Source organism: Eubalaena glacialis, chromosome 14 (assembly GCF_028564815.1).
Source record: "Eubalaena glacialis isolate mEubGla1 chromosome 14, mEubGla1.1.hap2.+ XY, whole genome shotgun sequence".
NCBI classification, from domain to species: domain Eukaryota; kingdom Metazoa; phylum Chordata; class Mammalia; order Artiodactyla; family Balaenidae; genus Eubalaena; species Eubalaena glacialis.
Genome location: NC_083729.1, coordinates 88,211,943 through 88,228,027, shown reverse-complemented (window position 1 = coordinate 88,228,027; position 16,085 = coordinate 88,211,943). Strand labels below are relative to the sequence as shown.

General features: G+C 41.9%; 1 protein-coding gene across 1 annotated transcript in view; it reads left to right on the top strand.

Annotated features, from left to right (window-relative positions):
• Positions 1–16,085, top strand: part of TBC1D8 (TBC1 domain family member 8) — a 139,200-nt gene that overhangs the window by 73,544 nt on the left and 49,571 nt on the right. Inside the window, exons 3-5 of the mRNA XM_061211369.1 lie at positions 1,516–1,634; positions 5,467–5,695; positions 8,091–8,331. Of these exons, the coding sequence (XP_061067352.1) occupies positions 1,516–1,634; positions 5,467–5,695; positions 8,091–8,331 (589 nt within the window). The remainder of the gene's footprint in view (positions 1–1,515; positions 1,635–5,466; positions 5,696–8,090; positions 8,332–16,085) is intronic.

Sequence of the window (16,085 nt, the reverse complement as noted above, 5' to 3'; positions counted from 1 at the left end):
TTGAAGCCCTCACCCCCCAGTGTGGTGGTATTTGGAGGTGGGACCTTTGGGAGGTGATTAGGTTCAGATGAGGTCATGAGGGTGGGGCCTCCCTGATGGGATTAGTGCCCTTATCAGAAGGACGAGAAGTCTGCTCTAGTGATGACCAAAGGACATTGCTTTGGCAATGCCATGCCTAAAAATTGGAGAATACAGGGAAATAAATACCATTGTTTTAAACTCTCATTTTTCCTCATAAGGAAAAATGAGAGTTCTCTTAGATTCTTCTTTTTACTCCTTCCCAAAGTGCCCATCAGAACAATAGTCCTAGTACAGATGTTCTCCATACTCACCCGAAATCCACAGGTCCAAGGTGAGTTCTCTGGCATTTCTATGTGTGGGGTATTTATAAGGTCCTCACATATGTTCACACTCTGGGGAGAGGAACGCTGCAGGTAACAGAGAGAGAGAAAGCTCAGAGGTAGCATAATGCATGTCTGGCTTCTGTGTAAGTGGTACGTGACTCTGTTGGTCGTTATGCCTCTCACGTTGGCTAGATTATTCTGCACTGTTGCTTGTCTGCCAGCCCTTTGAGGTTAGAGTATCTTTGGCTTCCCATTTGGGAAACCCGGCCCTCCTAGCTGGGCATTCACCTATTTCCACACTAGACATACCCGATGTACACATGCCTCTTCTTGTGCAAGACTGTGCTTGCTTCAAGTCATGGACTTGATCAAACCTCTGCCACACCACTTGGAGGTGGCACAGTGTGCCCATGTCCCGTGGGGAGGACTAGGAGGAAATAATGACAACTAAGACGTCTAAGCTTTTTGGTGACAATGTTGCTTAATGCTTCACTAATAGGTTGATTGTGTTTTTAGTTGTCTTTGAAAGAAATTAACTTACTAGGTACCATTCAATGTTTCTGTGGTTTTGTTTTAACATGTACAATAAAACCTCTTTTTATATCTGTTTTAAGGGATTTTTTAAATAAAAGATACGAAGTACAGATTGATAAACCTGGAAATGTCCTAGTGGCAATGCCCTCGGGCCACTGGCAGAGCCATCTCAAGAGGTCTTCTCTCTGTGAACTTGGGCTGAGGTCCCTTTTGAGGGACCCTCATTCTTACGGGGGAAATTCTGTGAGAATGTTCAGAGTTGGTCACTCTGGGGCTTGTTTTCCCTGGAATGGCTGTATAATTACAGATGTTTCTGTCACTTGAGTGGAGGTGGTCAGAATTCCACGTGTTAGTGAGGCTGGCAGGACGCCCACAGAGAGGTCCCGGGGATGACTCGGCTGGTTGGCTGGCCCATCCATGTGGCAGAGGGATGGGTGTTCCCAAACCCCAATGCTGTGGTGACTGGGACCAGGGCCCCAGTGGAGGTTGCCTCTGCCTTGTCAGCCAGCAAACTGGGATGTGAGAAACCGGAATGTTTTAATAACATAAATGCAGGACTCGTATTTGGAAAGTGAGTTCATGTTCTAAGAATTGCTTTTGTCTCTTAATCTCTGTGTCTTTTTCTCTTCTAACCCAGGTGCCACGTTAGAGGAAATAAACCAGCACTGGGATTGGCTAGAGCAAAACCTCCTCCACACCTTGTCCGTCTTCGATAATAAAGATGACATCGCCAGTTTTGTCAAAGGGAAGGTGAAGGTAGGTCCCTGCGCTGCGATGTTTCTCCCCGTTTCCCCATCTCTCTTATCACGTCCTTATAACACTCTAGACACTACAGCATTTTTAATCATATTCTTTTCCTTAAACAGTGTTCTCCACTATAATTGAACTTCTTGGCTTAATACCTAAAGGAAAATGAGTTTGACTTGTCAGCAGTCAAATTTTGCAGAGTCAGTCTGACAAAAGTCACCCGAAATTTAAAAAAAAAAAAACCCAACAAAAGCCTCATTCTCAGGCCTGAGGTTTCATTACCCTTTACAGAAGTGAAGGTCCTTTTTTATCTCAGGGAAAAAAAAAAATGCTAGGATTCATGTTTTTGCACAGCAACAATGTTATTTGCCTCCTGAAGTTAGTTACTCCCAACTCTTTTTGCAGCTGTGACATCTTTTCCCTCTTTTATTTTGTTGGACCTAGCACTTTCCTCCTTCTGAAAGTGGATATTTATTCTTAAAATATGTTAAGTGAAGAATTAAAACCAAAAAAGTTTTGAGAAAAGAGAGGACTGTTTGGGGAGGTCTCTCTCCATACCTGCTGTGAGCTATGTCTTATGTAACAGGTCTCACTGCAAAAGCATGATTGGTAACTGGTGCTTTAAAAACCCTCTCAGGCAGGGAGAGACCGTTTCTCATTCTAAATTTAACTGTCTTACTAAACACTTTAACACATTAGCCTGTAATATAGTTTTCATCCTTTAGGGTAAAACATCCTAGAGTGTTGTTTTTTCTTCCCCAAAGTGTGCCTTTCCAGCACCCCACGTGCTTTGACTTTTAGTAAAGGGTCTTAGAGTGAATTCTTGAATTTAAAAGGACAAAACAAGAGCACCTTTTTCATTTGGGGATTGGGGATACTTGTGGGATCAGGTAGAAGACCAGTCTTCTGAGTCCAGGTGGAATGACAGTGTTGTCTGGTGTCTCCTGCTGTTACCTCTGGCCTGTGAGGTTGGCAGGTGGGCGCAAGCCCTGGCGGGTCTTGTCCATCTCGTGTGTTACCACCGCAGCCTGGTCCAACTTGGTTCCTTGGGTCAGGCTGCACTGGGGCTTAGCAACAGAAATACCCGGTTCACAGTTATTTTTCACATTTACCCTCTTTTCTTGGTCTCACATTGGTTGTGGTGGTTCTTTGATTTAGGTGTTTCTCCTCTTAGTTGGGAGCAAGGAAATGCATTTCTGCTGCAGTGGCTTTCAGAAAGCTTCTGTAGGGGAGGGAAAAACTTTTCCTGTACCCTCTTAGGTTCTGTGCCAGGGGCCTGGAAATTAAACTGACAGAAGACAGATTAATGAGAAAAACAGAGTTTATCAGCCTTTGCGGCCCACAGACAGGTAGGAGAAACTCTGTGATGAGTAACTCAAAGGGATGCTTAGGACTTGAGGCTTGGGCAGCATCGTAACGAAGAACAGTGCATTTGTAGAGAAGTGAGGAGTCAAAGGAACAGGAGTGTGGCCTTTTAGGGCAGCAAACTGCCGGACACTGGGTACTGGAGTGAGACCGACTGCTCCAGTCGGGTTCATCCTGTCGGTTCCTGCTGGTGCCTCTGGAGTTGGTCAGAGTCCAGAGTTGTCTCTGGTGATTCAGAGTCTAAGCGCTGCTTTCCTCTTTCTGGCACAGGATGGGGAGACACCTTTAGAAACGGGAATTTGTGTCCTGTTTTTAGGTAAATAGTGGGGGAGGGCAGAGAGCTTTTTTGGCATCTGCCGTTTGTCAAATGTCTTTAGCTCAAAATAATTCTTATGCCAGAGCGGCATATTATGGGGTGCCTATATTCTGATCCCTTAGCACTTCATAGCGAACGTGCCTTTTACTTCCCAGGGAGGCTGCTGGTCTGGAGCAGGGGCCGGGGGTTGAGGGGTCTGGCTGGTCGGAGGCTGGTCGAGCCTCTGGGGCCACCATGTGGTGTTGGTTCTCCCTTTGCCCTGGGCAGATTTGAAGGATCTGGGAATTGGGGCTTTCCTACTCAAAACCTGACCATCGACTGCTCTGTAGAGCTTTAAAGGAATCCCTCTGCTTTGAGCTGTGCTGTAACCGGACCCAGCAGACAAGGACGCCAGCAGTCTGTGTGGCCGCCCTTGTCTGGAGCCGTGACTGTTTGCTGTAGAGGCTTCTTAAAAAATCCCCTTCAGGGACTTCCCTGGCGGTCCAGTGGTTAAGACTGCGTGCTTCCAATGCAGGGGGTGCGAGTTAGATCCATGGTTGGGGAACTCAGATCCCACATGCTGTGTGGTGCAGTGAAAAAATGAGATAAAAATTAAAAAAAAAAAAATCCCCTTCACGTTTCAAGGTGCAGAGCATTTATTATATATTAGACATGCTTTAAAAAAAATACCTCTCTTCATTATAACATTTATATTTTATAATGTCTTGTTAAATAAAATTTGGAAAAGAAAGAAAAACATAATGAGGGAAACGCAAATCACTTGAAATTTCAGATCGACTTTTAAAGTAATTTTAAATTACATTTTAATTTTAATGGTAATGCCCAGGATATTTTCTAAAACCGCTTGTGCAATGCAGATTGGGTAGCAATTCCCCCAAAAGTGGCCTTATCTTATTAGCCTTTTGTGAAACCACCCATACAAGAATAGAAAGGAAGGAAGATGCTAATAAAAATAAAAAGACAGAATTACAGTGTATTTTAAAAATTGAGTAGCATATGTAAGGCCTGAGGCCGGGGAGTTCTTGAACAGAAGAAATTCTGGGTGAAAAAAAATGTACAGTGAGCTCTCAGGAATGGGAATCAGAACTCTGATACTATCAATGTGCTGTCACCCTTAGGATCAGGCCACAGCTTACATTCTAGGCACGTCTACCCCCTCGCCCCAGATTTAGAGAGGATCCTCACTATTGTCTGTCATCAACAAAACAATTGTAGATTCAGATTCTTCTTTCCCATCTTGCCTCCCCGCATACCGAAGTGCTTTGGAGGTATTGACAACCTCAGGAAGCTCAGCCACCCTGCCCCTTTTCTACCTTAGAGGACCAGAGGTGATACAGTGGTGGTGGAATATATCAGCTGTCACACAGGCAGGCATTATTGGCTTTACACCCAATTTTTGAACCCAATGAGGAAGACATTCGTGAGTTTTTTTTTTAAAGACCAACACTTATTTATTTATATACTTATTTTTATTGAAGTATAGTTGATTTAGAATGTTGTGTTAATTTCTGCTGTACGGCAAAATGATTCAGTTAGATATACGTTTTTAAAAAATATTCTTTTCCATTATGGTGTATCAAGGATATTGAATATATAGTTCCCTGTGCTATACAGTAGGACCTTGTTGTTTATCCATCCTATATGTAATGGTTTGCATCTGCTAACCCCAAGCTCCCACTCCATCCCTCTCCCACCCTCCTCCCCCTTGCCATCTCCCAGCCTGTTCTGTACGTCCATGATTCTGTTTCTGTTTCGTAGGTAGGTTCATTTCTGTATAAAGACCAACTTTTAAACTCCAACTTGGGTGGTTCTTCAGGGTTGATGCACTGAGTTCACACACCCGAGACAGTCACTTGACTCTCTCTGACTTGTGTCTCTGGAGGGAGGAGCAGGGAGAGATTAAAAAATAGTAACATGTTTGAGAACTGGGGCTTGGGAGTCAGAGATTTGTCCAAAGCCTGATGGCTGGCGAGCGGCCAATAGAGAGACTGGTGCTGAGGTTCCCCCCCAGCTTGCTTTCTCCCCCCATGGACGTGTTTCTGGGGGGGGGTGCACGGGGTCCTCATCCATCCTGTGGGTCCGTCTGAGTGGGGCCGGCTGCCCGTGCGCGGTTGTCCTTGCCCTTCTCCTGACCCGGGGACCCTTCTCTCTGTGCGTCAGGCTCTGATCGCCGAGGAGACAAGCAGCAGGCTGGCCGAGCAGGAGGAGGAGCCCGAGAAGTTCCGAGAGGCCTTGGTGAAGTTCGAGGCCAGGTTCAACTTCCCGGAGGCCGAGAAGCTGGTCACCTATTACTCGTGCTGCTGCTGGAAGGGCAGGGTGCCCCGTCAAGGCTGGCTCTATCTCAGCATCAACCACCTCTGCTTCTATTCCTTCTTCCTGGGCAAGGAGCGTAAGTGAGGGGCGATTGGGTCCCTCCCAGGTGGAGCTGGCCCCTGGGATGCTCAGCGCTGGTCCCGAGACCACTCGTCACGTGAATAGTTAGACGACAAAAGATTTAAATAAGTGGTTGAGACATAACAGGTCACACATGATTAATTTCCAAATGCCCTATGCAGACAATCATATTGTATTACATATACGACTACCACTAAGGAGGTTTGATTTTCTTTTTTAAATTTTTATTGGAGTATAGTTGATTTACAATGTTGTGCTAGTTTCTGCTCTACAGCAAAGTGAATCAGTTATACATATACATATATCCCCTCTTTTTTAGATTCTTTTCCCATAGAGGTCATTGCAGAGTATTGAGTAGAGTTCCCTGTGCTATACAGTAGGTCCTTATTAGTTATCTATTTTATATATTGGAGTGTGTACATGTCAGTCCCAATCTAAGGAGGTTTGGTTTTGTGGGAATTCATTTCTTGTCCTGCCTTAAGGATCCTTTCTGTGTAGCTCCCTTCATGCAAAAACCGTACTGAAGGGTTTTTGCTACTATATTATCTAATACTTTGAAAACAATGTTGTAACTGATGGCCCAGGAGTTCTAAAGGAATGGGACAGCTTGTGCTTCTGAATCCAGGGGGGCCATTTAGAGAATTCCCAGGCCTGAAGGTCACGACTGCTCCTGGGAGAGTAGCAGTTGCTCCTAGAAGGGGGTTCCTCACGTGGGACCCCCTGAGATCCAGGCAGGGATTCACTTCTCACACATTTTTCCACCCACCGTCATCGTTCTGGGCAGTGGGATTCCAGGGCGAAAAAGGGAAGCCACAGGGTCAATTGTATATTGAAACATTCAAAGTCATTACCATTGAAACTTGTTCCGTAACAAATATTGTTTCAAGGGCCCACGCAGGGTGATGTATGTGCTGTACCTATATTTATATATTTAAGTATATATATTTTTCTTCCTGCGTTTGTTTGTATTTCACGTGGAACCAGTGGACGGGGCTCCTCTTGCACGCCGCTGTGGCCAGCGTCCTGCACATGGTCACCCCTTGTCTTTCCCTATGCCACCAGCCTGGGCTCAGACACCCCAGTACATGCCCCCTGTGTGCACAGCCTTCCTCACCCTTGGAATGTGCTCTTACCTAACCTATGCCATCCTTGCTCTTCTGCTTTCTGAAATGCTCCTCAAAATGAACACCCTGTCTCTCCTGGCCTTCCCCATTCTTAGGCCCATTTGGGAACTCTTGTTCATCCTTTAAAATTCAGTTCACAGTTTTTCACCTCCAGGAAGCCTTCCCTGGTCCCTTTGTAATTTGTCCTCTATTTGCATCTCTTTTGGGTCCTGTCCAGTCAGTGGTTGCTTCTTTGTTTACATGTCTGTTTTTCCTATTTGAACGTGCTTCTTAAGTGCAGGGCTCTTCACAAGGTAGATGCTTAACGAGAGAAAGCTGATAGCATAGATGGAGTGTGTCTGTGTGTGTGAAAAAAACTATAAAAAAGCAACTAGAAGTAGCCGAAGAAGCTTATTCTCATGCCTGATGTAGAAATGTGGACTTTGAAATGATTAAAGCACTGAAAATATTATTACAAAATAAATGGAGAGACATGATAGAAATAAAAACAGTTCATCATACCCTTTTTCACTTGAAAAGGAAAATGAGTTATTTTCTGATATTTATCAGTCATCGTCACTAAACCTGATTTTGTTAAGTTGATAAAACTTGGAAAAAAGAAATGATTCCTAGTATTTGATAACATTTATCATTTTAACTTGTTAGGTATGTCCCTCCCCATTTGCTCTGCATCAGCCCGCTAGCCTAACTACCACTGCACTGGAAACACTTCTGAGAACAGAATGCTAGTTTATAAACTGTGCAGTTAGGACCATAGTACTTCAGTAAAAACTACTTGTGCTCTGTTTTCTAAGATTTGAGCAACTGTCACTTGACATAATCTAAATGTTAGGCCTGTGCCTCTAAACCAGATCACGAATCCTCTTTTGACCTCTGTTTTTTCATAGCTTATGCCATGAATGCTGCTATTGAAACCAGAATTTATGTGGATCAAGAAACATCTGCGTATTTTGCAAATATTTAAGTTTAACTATTTGGGGGAAAGTTTTCACGTTGTTAACTTGGTATGGCAGAATGATGTCCCTTGTATGTGTGCGGTAGCCAGCAACTTGGGAAGTTTTACTTAAATCTTTAAGATAATTGTTAGAACGTGGGTTGGGTTCTAACGAACAGCTGTGAAGCAGTTCCTGTGTTTCCTCTTTCCTGCTCTGGTTTGAAAGCTATTTGCATTTCAGCTGCAGGAAAAGCTTTGCACTGTTGCTGGTGCATTCAAGTTTGGGTTACATTTGAGGGTAAAATCTGTATTTGCCCTTTTTTCTCTTCTAGTTAAACTTGTAGTCCCTTGGGTTGACATCCAGAAGTTGGAGAGGACGTCCAACGTCTTTCTGACAGATACCATCCGCATCACCACACGGAATAAGGAGCGGGACTTCTCCATGTTTCTGAACCTAGATGAGGTGTTCAAGATCATGGAGCAGCTGGCTGACGTGACACTCCGAAGGCTGCTGGATAACGAGGGCTTTGACCTGGACCCAGGTCTGCAGGAGCCCAGCCAGATCACCAAGAGGTAGGAACCGCCATACACAGGTGTCCCTAACCTCACAGGGGACCACGGCCCGTGTGCCGCCTTCATGGACATGTGTTTTGGTTTTTTTTGTTTTTATAAGTGTATTTTTTTAAAAAATTTATTTATTTATTTGTTTATTTTGGCTGCGCTGGGTCTTAGCTGTGGCATGTGGGATCTTTAGTTGAGGCATACGGACTTCTTAGTTAAGGCGTGCAAACTCTTAGTTGTGGCATGCATGTGGGATCTAGTTCCCCAACCAGGGATCAAACCCAGGCCCCCCTGCATTGGGAGCACGGAGTCTTACCCACTGGACCATCAGGGAAGTCCCGGACATGTGCTTTGTTAACCTCGTTGTATTAGTTTGAAATTTCCCTCATGGTGTAATCCAGATTTTCCTATGTCGTTAATCATGACAGAGAGATAATAATTGGCAATGATGGTTATTCATTTCCTTTATGCAGTAGGCTTTGATTCCTGGATCCAATTTCCCCTTTTTTTCCAGAAAGTATTTCAAAATTGATTTTCATTAAAAAAAAAAAAAAAAAGCTTCCAGGAAATTCCCTGGCGGTCCAGTGGTTAGGACTCCACGTTTTCACTGCCATGGCCCTGGGTTTGATCCCTTGTTGGGGAACTAAGATCCCACAAGCCGCGCAGTGTGGCCAAAAAACCCCAAACTTCCAGAAAATACAATACAGGTAGCCTCGTGATAGAATTCTATTCAGCATGGGGCTTTATTAGTACACATTAAGAAATGTTGTTTTTTCATATCACATTACTTTGTAGAAGACTTTTTCAGGAGCGCTGGATATATTTTTGGTACCAATTTGTCATAAGAAATGTGCCTTACTGATAGTAAGTCAGCATTCTTTGTTATTTGCCCCCAGTTGATACTGGTCATGGGGACTTATGAGGTAGTTGCTTTAATTATTTGCCACTTTAAAGCAGTTCGATTTTATTATCTAAAATTCAAACTGTGGTGTTTGAGCTTGACTGTGATTTCTGGCTTCGTGGTTCAAACTGGGTGACTGCAGAGCTGATGCCTTTGTAAAAGTTCACCTTTGTATCCTTTGAAAAACACTTTATCCATAAAGTGCTGCCCTGGCTGGATGTTTCTGATGTAGTTACAGAATCACCACTGCTATCTGCATACTACTTGTCATTAAAAAACTTTTTTTCAGTGGTAAAATACACATAACATAAAATTTGCCATCTTAACCATTTTTATTTTAGTTTTTAAAAACTTTTTTAATTGAATGAAAGATTCTTTAAATTCTATAGTGCTTTACAATTTTCAAAAGCTTCACACACATGATTTCATATAATCCCACAATAACCCTTTTTTAAAATCCCTTACTCCTATATTGCCCCTCTCCCTATCCCTCTCCCCGCTGGTAACCAGTAGTTTGTTCTCTGAGTTGGCTTCTTTTTTGTTTTATTCACTAGTTTGTTGTATTTTTTAGATTCCACATATAAGTGATATCATATGGTATTTGTCTTTCTCTGTCTGACTTAGCATAATGCCCTCCAAGCATCCTTGTTGCTGCAAATGGCAAAATTTCACTCTTTTATTTTCTATTTATTTATTTTTTTACATCTTTATTGGAGTATAATTGCTTTACAATGGTGTGTTACTTTCTGCTGTATAACAAAATGAATCAGTTATACCTATACATATATCCCCATATCTCTTCCCTCTTGCATCTCCCTCCCACCCTCCCCATCCCACCCTTCTAGGTGGTCACAAAGCACCAAGCTGATCTCCCTGTGCTATGTGGCTGCTCCCCACTAGCTATCTATTTTACATTTGGTAGTGTATATATGTCCATGCCACTCTCTCACTTCGTCCCAGCTTACCCTTCCCCCTCCCCGTGTCCTCAAGTCCATTCTCTATGTCTGCGTCTTTATTCCTGTTCTGCCCCTAGGTTCTTCAGTACCATTTTTTTTTTTTAGATACCGTATATATGTGTTAGCATGCGGTATTAGTTTTTCTCTTTCTGACTTCATTCACTCTGTATGACAGACTCTAACTCCATCCACCTCACTACAAATAACTCAATTTCGTTTCTTTTTATGGCTGAGTAATATTCCATTGTATATATGTGCCACATCTTCTTTATCCATTCATCTGTCGATGGACACTTAGGTTGCTTCCATGTCCTGGCTATTGTAAATAGAACTACAATGAACATTGTGGTACATGAGTCTTTTTTTTTTTTTTTTTTTTTAAATAAATTTATTTATTTATTTTTTCTGGCTATGTTGGGTCTTCGTTTCTATGCGAGGGCTTTCTCTAGTTGTGACGAGCGGGGGCCACTCTTCATCGCGGTGCGCTGGCCTCTCACTATCGCGGCCTCTCTTGTTGCGGAGCACAGGCTCCAGATGTGCAGGCTCAGTAGTTGTGGCTCACGGGCCCAGTTGCTCCGCGGCATGTGGGATCTTCCCAGACCCGGGCTCAAACCTGTGTCCCCTGCATTGGCAGGCAGATTCTCAACCACTGCACCACCAGGGAAGCCCTACATGACTCTTTTTGAACTATGGTTTTCTTATGGTATATGCCTAGTAGTGGGATTGCTGGGTCGTATGGTAGTTCTATTTTTAGTTTTTTAAGGAACCTGCATACTGTTCTTCATAGTGGCTGTATCAATTTACATTCCCACCAACAGTGCAAGAGGGTTCCCTTTTCTCCACACCCTCTCCAGCATTTATTGTTTGTAGATTTTTTGACGATGGCCATTCTGACCGGTGTGAGGTGATACATCATTGTAGTTTTGATTTGCATTTCTCTACTGATTAGTGATGTTGAGCATTCTTTCATGTGTTTGTTGGCAATCTGTATATCTTCTTTGGAGAAATGTCTATTTAGGTCTTCTGCCCATTTTTGGATTGGGTTGTTTGTTTTTTTGAGATTGAGCTGCATGAGCTGCTTGTAAATTTTGGAGATTAATCCTTTGTCCGTTGCTTCATTTGCAAATATTTTCTCCCATTCTGAGGGTTGTCTTTTGGTCTTGTTTATGGTTTCCTTTGCTGTGCAAAAGCTTTTAAGTTTCATTAGGTCCCATTTGTTTGTTTTTATTTCCATTTCTCTAGGAGGTGGATCAGAAAGGATCTTGCTGTGATTTACGTCATAGAGTGTTCTGCCTATGTTTTCCTCTAAGAGTTTGATAGTGTCTGGGCTTACATTTAGGTCTTTAATCCACTTTGAGTTTATTTTTGTGTATGGTGTCAGGGAGTGTTCTAATTTCATTCTTTTACATGTAGCTGTCCAGTTTTCCCAGCACCACTTATTGAAGAGGCTGTCTTTTCTCTATTGTATATTCTTGCTTCCTTTGTCAAAGATAAGGTGACCATATGTGCATGGGTTTGTCTCTGGGCTTTCTATCCTGTTCCATTGATCTATATTTCTGTTTTTGTGCCAGTACCATACTGTCTTGATTACTGTAGCTTTGTAGTACAGTCTGAAGTCTGGGAGCCTGATTCCTCCAGCTCCGTTTTTCTTTCTCAAGATTGCTTTGGCTATTCGGGGTCTTTTGTGTTTCCATACAAATTGTGAAATTTTTTGTTCTAGTTCTGTGAAAAATGCCATTGGTAGTTTGATAGGGATTGCACTGAATCTGTAGATTGCTTTGGGTAGTATAGTCATTTTCACAATGTGGATTTTTCCAATCCAAGAACATGGTATATCTCTCCATCTGTTTGTATCGTCTTTGATTTCTTTCATCAGTGTCTTATAGTTTTCTGCATACAGGTCTTTTGTCTCCTTAGGTAGGTTTATTCCTAAGTATTTTATTCTTTTTGTTGCAGTGGTAAGTGGGAGTGTTTCCTTAATTTCTTTTTCATATTTTTCATTGTTAGTGTATAGGAATGCAAGAGATTTCTGTGCATTAATCTTATATCCTGCAACTTTACCAGATTCATTGATTAGCTCTGGTAATTTTCTGGTAGCATTTTTAGGATTCTCTATGTATAGTATCATGTCATCTGCAAACAGTGACAGTTTTACTTCTTCTTTTCTGATTTGGATTCCTTTTATTTCTTTTTCTTCTCTGATTGCTGTGGCTAAAACTTCCAAAACTATGTTGAATAATAGTGGTGAGAGTGGGCAACCTTGTCTTGTTCCTGATCTTAGAGGAAATAGTTTCAGTTTTTCACCACTGAGAACGATGTTGGCTGTGGGTTTGTCACAGCCAACAGATAGGTTCCCTCTGTGCCTACTTTCTGGAGAGTTTTTATCATAAATGCGTGTTGAATTTTTATGAAAGCTTTTTCTGCATCTATTGAGATGATCATATGGTTTTTATCCTTCAATTTGTTAATATGGTGTATCACATTGATTGATTTGTGTATATTGAAGAATCCTTGCATTCCTGTGATAAACCCCACTTGATCATGGTGTATGATCCTTTTAATGTGCTGTTAGATTCTGTTTGCTAGTATTTTGTTGAGGATTTTTTCATTTATGTTCATCAGTGATATTGGCCTGTAGTTTTCTTTTTCTGTGAAATCTTTGTCTGGTTTTGGTATCAAGGTGATGGTGGCCTCGTAGAATGAGTTTGGGAGGGTTCCTCCGTCTGCTATATTTTGGAAGAGTTTGAGAAGGATGGGTGTTAGCTCTTTTCTAAGTATTTGATAGAATTTGCCTGTGAAGCCATCTGTTCCTGGGCATTTGTTTGTTGGAAGATTTTTCATCACACTTTCAATTTCAGTGCTTGTGATTGGTCTGTTTATATTTTGTTTCTTCCTGGTTCAGTCTCAGAAGGTTGTGCTTTTCTAAGAATTTGTCCATTGCTTCCAGGTTGTCCATTTTATTGGCATATTGTTGCTTGTAGTAATCTCTCATGATCCTTTGTATTTCTGCAGTGGCAGTTGTTACTTCTCCTTTTTCATTTCTAATTCTGTTGATTTGAGGCTTTTCCCTTTTTTTTCTTGGTGAGTCTGGCTAATGGTTTATCAATTTTGTTTATCTTCTCAAAGAACCAGCTTTTAGTTTTATTGATCTTTGCTATTGGTTCCTTCATTTCTTTTTCATTTTTTTCTGATCTGATCTTTATGATTTCTTTCCTTCTGCTAACTTTGGGGTTTTTTTGTTCTTCTTTCCCTAATTGCTTTAGGTGTAAGGTTAGGTTGTTTATTTGAGATGTGTCTTGTTTCTTGAGGTAGGATTGTATTGCTATAAACTTCCCTCTTAGAACTGCTTTTCCTGCATCCCATAGGTTTTGGGTCATCGTGTTTTCATTGTCATTTGTTTCTAGGTATTTTTTGATTTCCTCTTTGATTTCTTCAGTGATCTCTTGGTTAGCAAGTAGTGTATTGTTTAGCCTCCATGTGTTTGTATTTCTTACAGTTTTTTTCCTGTAATTTATATCTAGTCTCATAGCATTGTGGTCAGAAAAGATACTTGATATGATTTCAGTTTTCTTAAATTTACAAGGCCTCATTTGTGACCCAAGATATGATCTATCCTGGAGAATGTTCCATGAGCACTTGAGAAGAAAGTGTATACCGTTGGTTTTGGATGGAATGTCCTATAAATATCAATTAAGTCCGTCTTGTTTAATATGTCATTTAAAGCTTGTGTTTCCTTATTTTCATTTTGGATGATCTGTCCATTGGTGAAAGTGCGGTGTTAAAGTCCCCTACTATATTGTGTTACTGTCAATTTCCCCTTTTATGGCTGTTAGCATTTGCCTTATGTATTGAGGTGCTCCTATGTTGGGTGCATAAATATTTGCAGTTGTTACATCTTCTTCTTGGATTGATCCCTTGATCATTATGCAGTGTCCTTCTTTGTCTCTTGTAATAGTCTTTATTTTAAAGTCTATTTTGTCTGATATGAGAATTGCTACTCCAGCTTTCTTTTGACTTCGATTTGCATGGAATATCTTTTTCCATCCCCTTACTTTCAGTCTGTATGTGTCCCTAGATCTGAAGTGGGTCTCTTGTAGACAGCATATATACAGGTCTTGTTTTTGTATCCATTCAGCCAGTCTGTGTCTTTTGGTTGGAGCATTTAATCCATTTACATTTAAGATAGTTATCGACATGTATGTTTCTATTACCATTTTCTTAATTGTTTTGTGTTTGTTTTTGTAGGTCTTTTCCTTTTCTTGTGTTTCCTGCCTAGAAAAGTTCCTTTAGAATTTGTTGTAAAGCTGGTTTGGTTGTGCTGAATTCTTTTAACTTTTGCTTGTCTGTAATGGTTTTAATTTCTCCATCAAATCTGAATGAGATCCTTGCTGAGTAGAGTAATCTTGGTTGTAGGTTTTTCCCTTTCATCACTTTAAATATGTCCTGCCACTCCCTTCTGGCTTGCAGAGTTTCTGCTGAAAGATCAGCTGTTAACCTTATGGGGATTCCCTTGTATGTTATTTGTTGCTTTTCTCTTGCTGCTTTTAATATGTTTTCTTTGTATTTAATTGTTGATAGTTTGGTTAATATGTGTCTTGGCGTGTTTCTCCTTGGATTTATCCTGTATTGGACTCTCTGCGCTTCCTGGACTTGATTAACTATTTCCTTTCCCATATTAGGGAAGTTTTTAACTATAATCTCTTCAAGTATTTTCTCAGACCCTTTCTTTTTCTCTTCTTCTTCTGGGACCCCTATAATTTGAATGTTGGTGCATTTAATATTGTTCCAGAGGTCTCTGAGACTGTCTTCAATTCTTTTCATTCTTTTTTCTTTATTCTGCTTTGTGGTAGTTATTTCCACTATTTTATCTTCCAGGTCACTTATCCATTCTTCTCCCTCAGTTATTCTGCTATTGATTCCTTTTAGATAATTTTAAATTTCATTTATTGTGTTGTTCATCATTGTTTGTTTACTCTTTAGTTCTTCTAGGTCCTTGGTAAATGTTTCTTGTATTTTCTCCATTCTATTTCCAAGGTTTTGGATCATCTTTACTATCATTACTCTGAATTCTTTGTCAGGTAGACTGCCTATTTCCTCTTCATGTGTTTGGTCTGGTGGGTTTTTACCTTGCTCCTTCATCTGCTGTGTATTTCTCTGTCTTCTCATTTTGTTTAACTTACTGTGTTTGGGGTCTCCTTTTCGCAGGCTGCAGGTTCACAGTTCCCATTGCTTTTGGTGTCTGCCCCCGGTGGGTGAGGTTGGTTCAGTGGCTTGTGTAGGCTTCCTGGTGGAGGGGACTGGTGCCTGTGTTCTGATGGATGGGGCTGGATCTTGTCTTTCTGGTGGGCAGGGCCGTGTCCGGTGGTGTGTTTTGGGGTGTCTGTGAACTTAGTATGATTTTAGGCAGCCTCTCTGCTAATGGGTGGGGTTGTATTCCTGTCTTGCTAGTTGTTTAGCATAGGGTGTCCAGCACTGGAGCTTGCTGGTCGTTGTGTGGAGCTGGGTCTTAGTTTTGAGACGGAGATCTCTGAGAGAGCTTTCGCCAATATTACGTGGGGCCGGGAAGTCTCTGGTGGTCCAATGTCCTGAACTCGACTCTCCCACCTCAGAGGCACAGGCCTGACACCTGGCTGGAGCACAAAGACCGTGTCAGCCACACGGCTAGTTCACAGAACCGGGTGGTGAAATGGAGTGCACAGTCACACTGGAAGGAGAAGGCACCCCCCGGGAGGAGGACGGTGCTGCAGGTTCCCCTGTTGTGACACACGCGCCCCTGGCACGTGGCCTGCGCCGTGTGGAGGGCGAGCCGAAATTTCACTCTTTTAAATGGCTGAGCAGTATTCCCTTGTATACATATACCACATCTTTATCCACTCATCTGTTGATGGACACTTAGGTTGTTTCTGTAT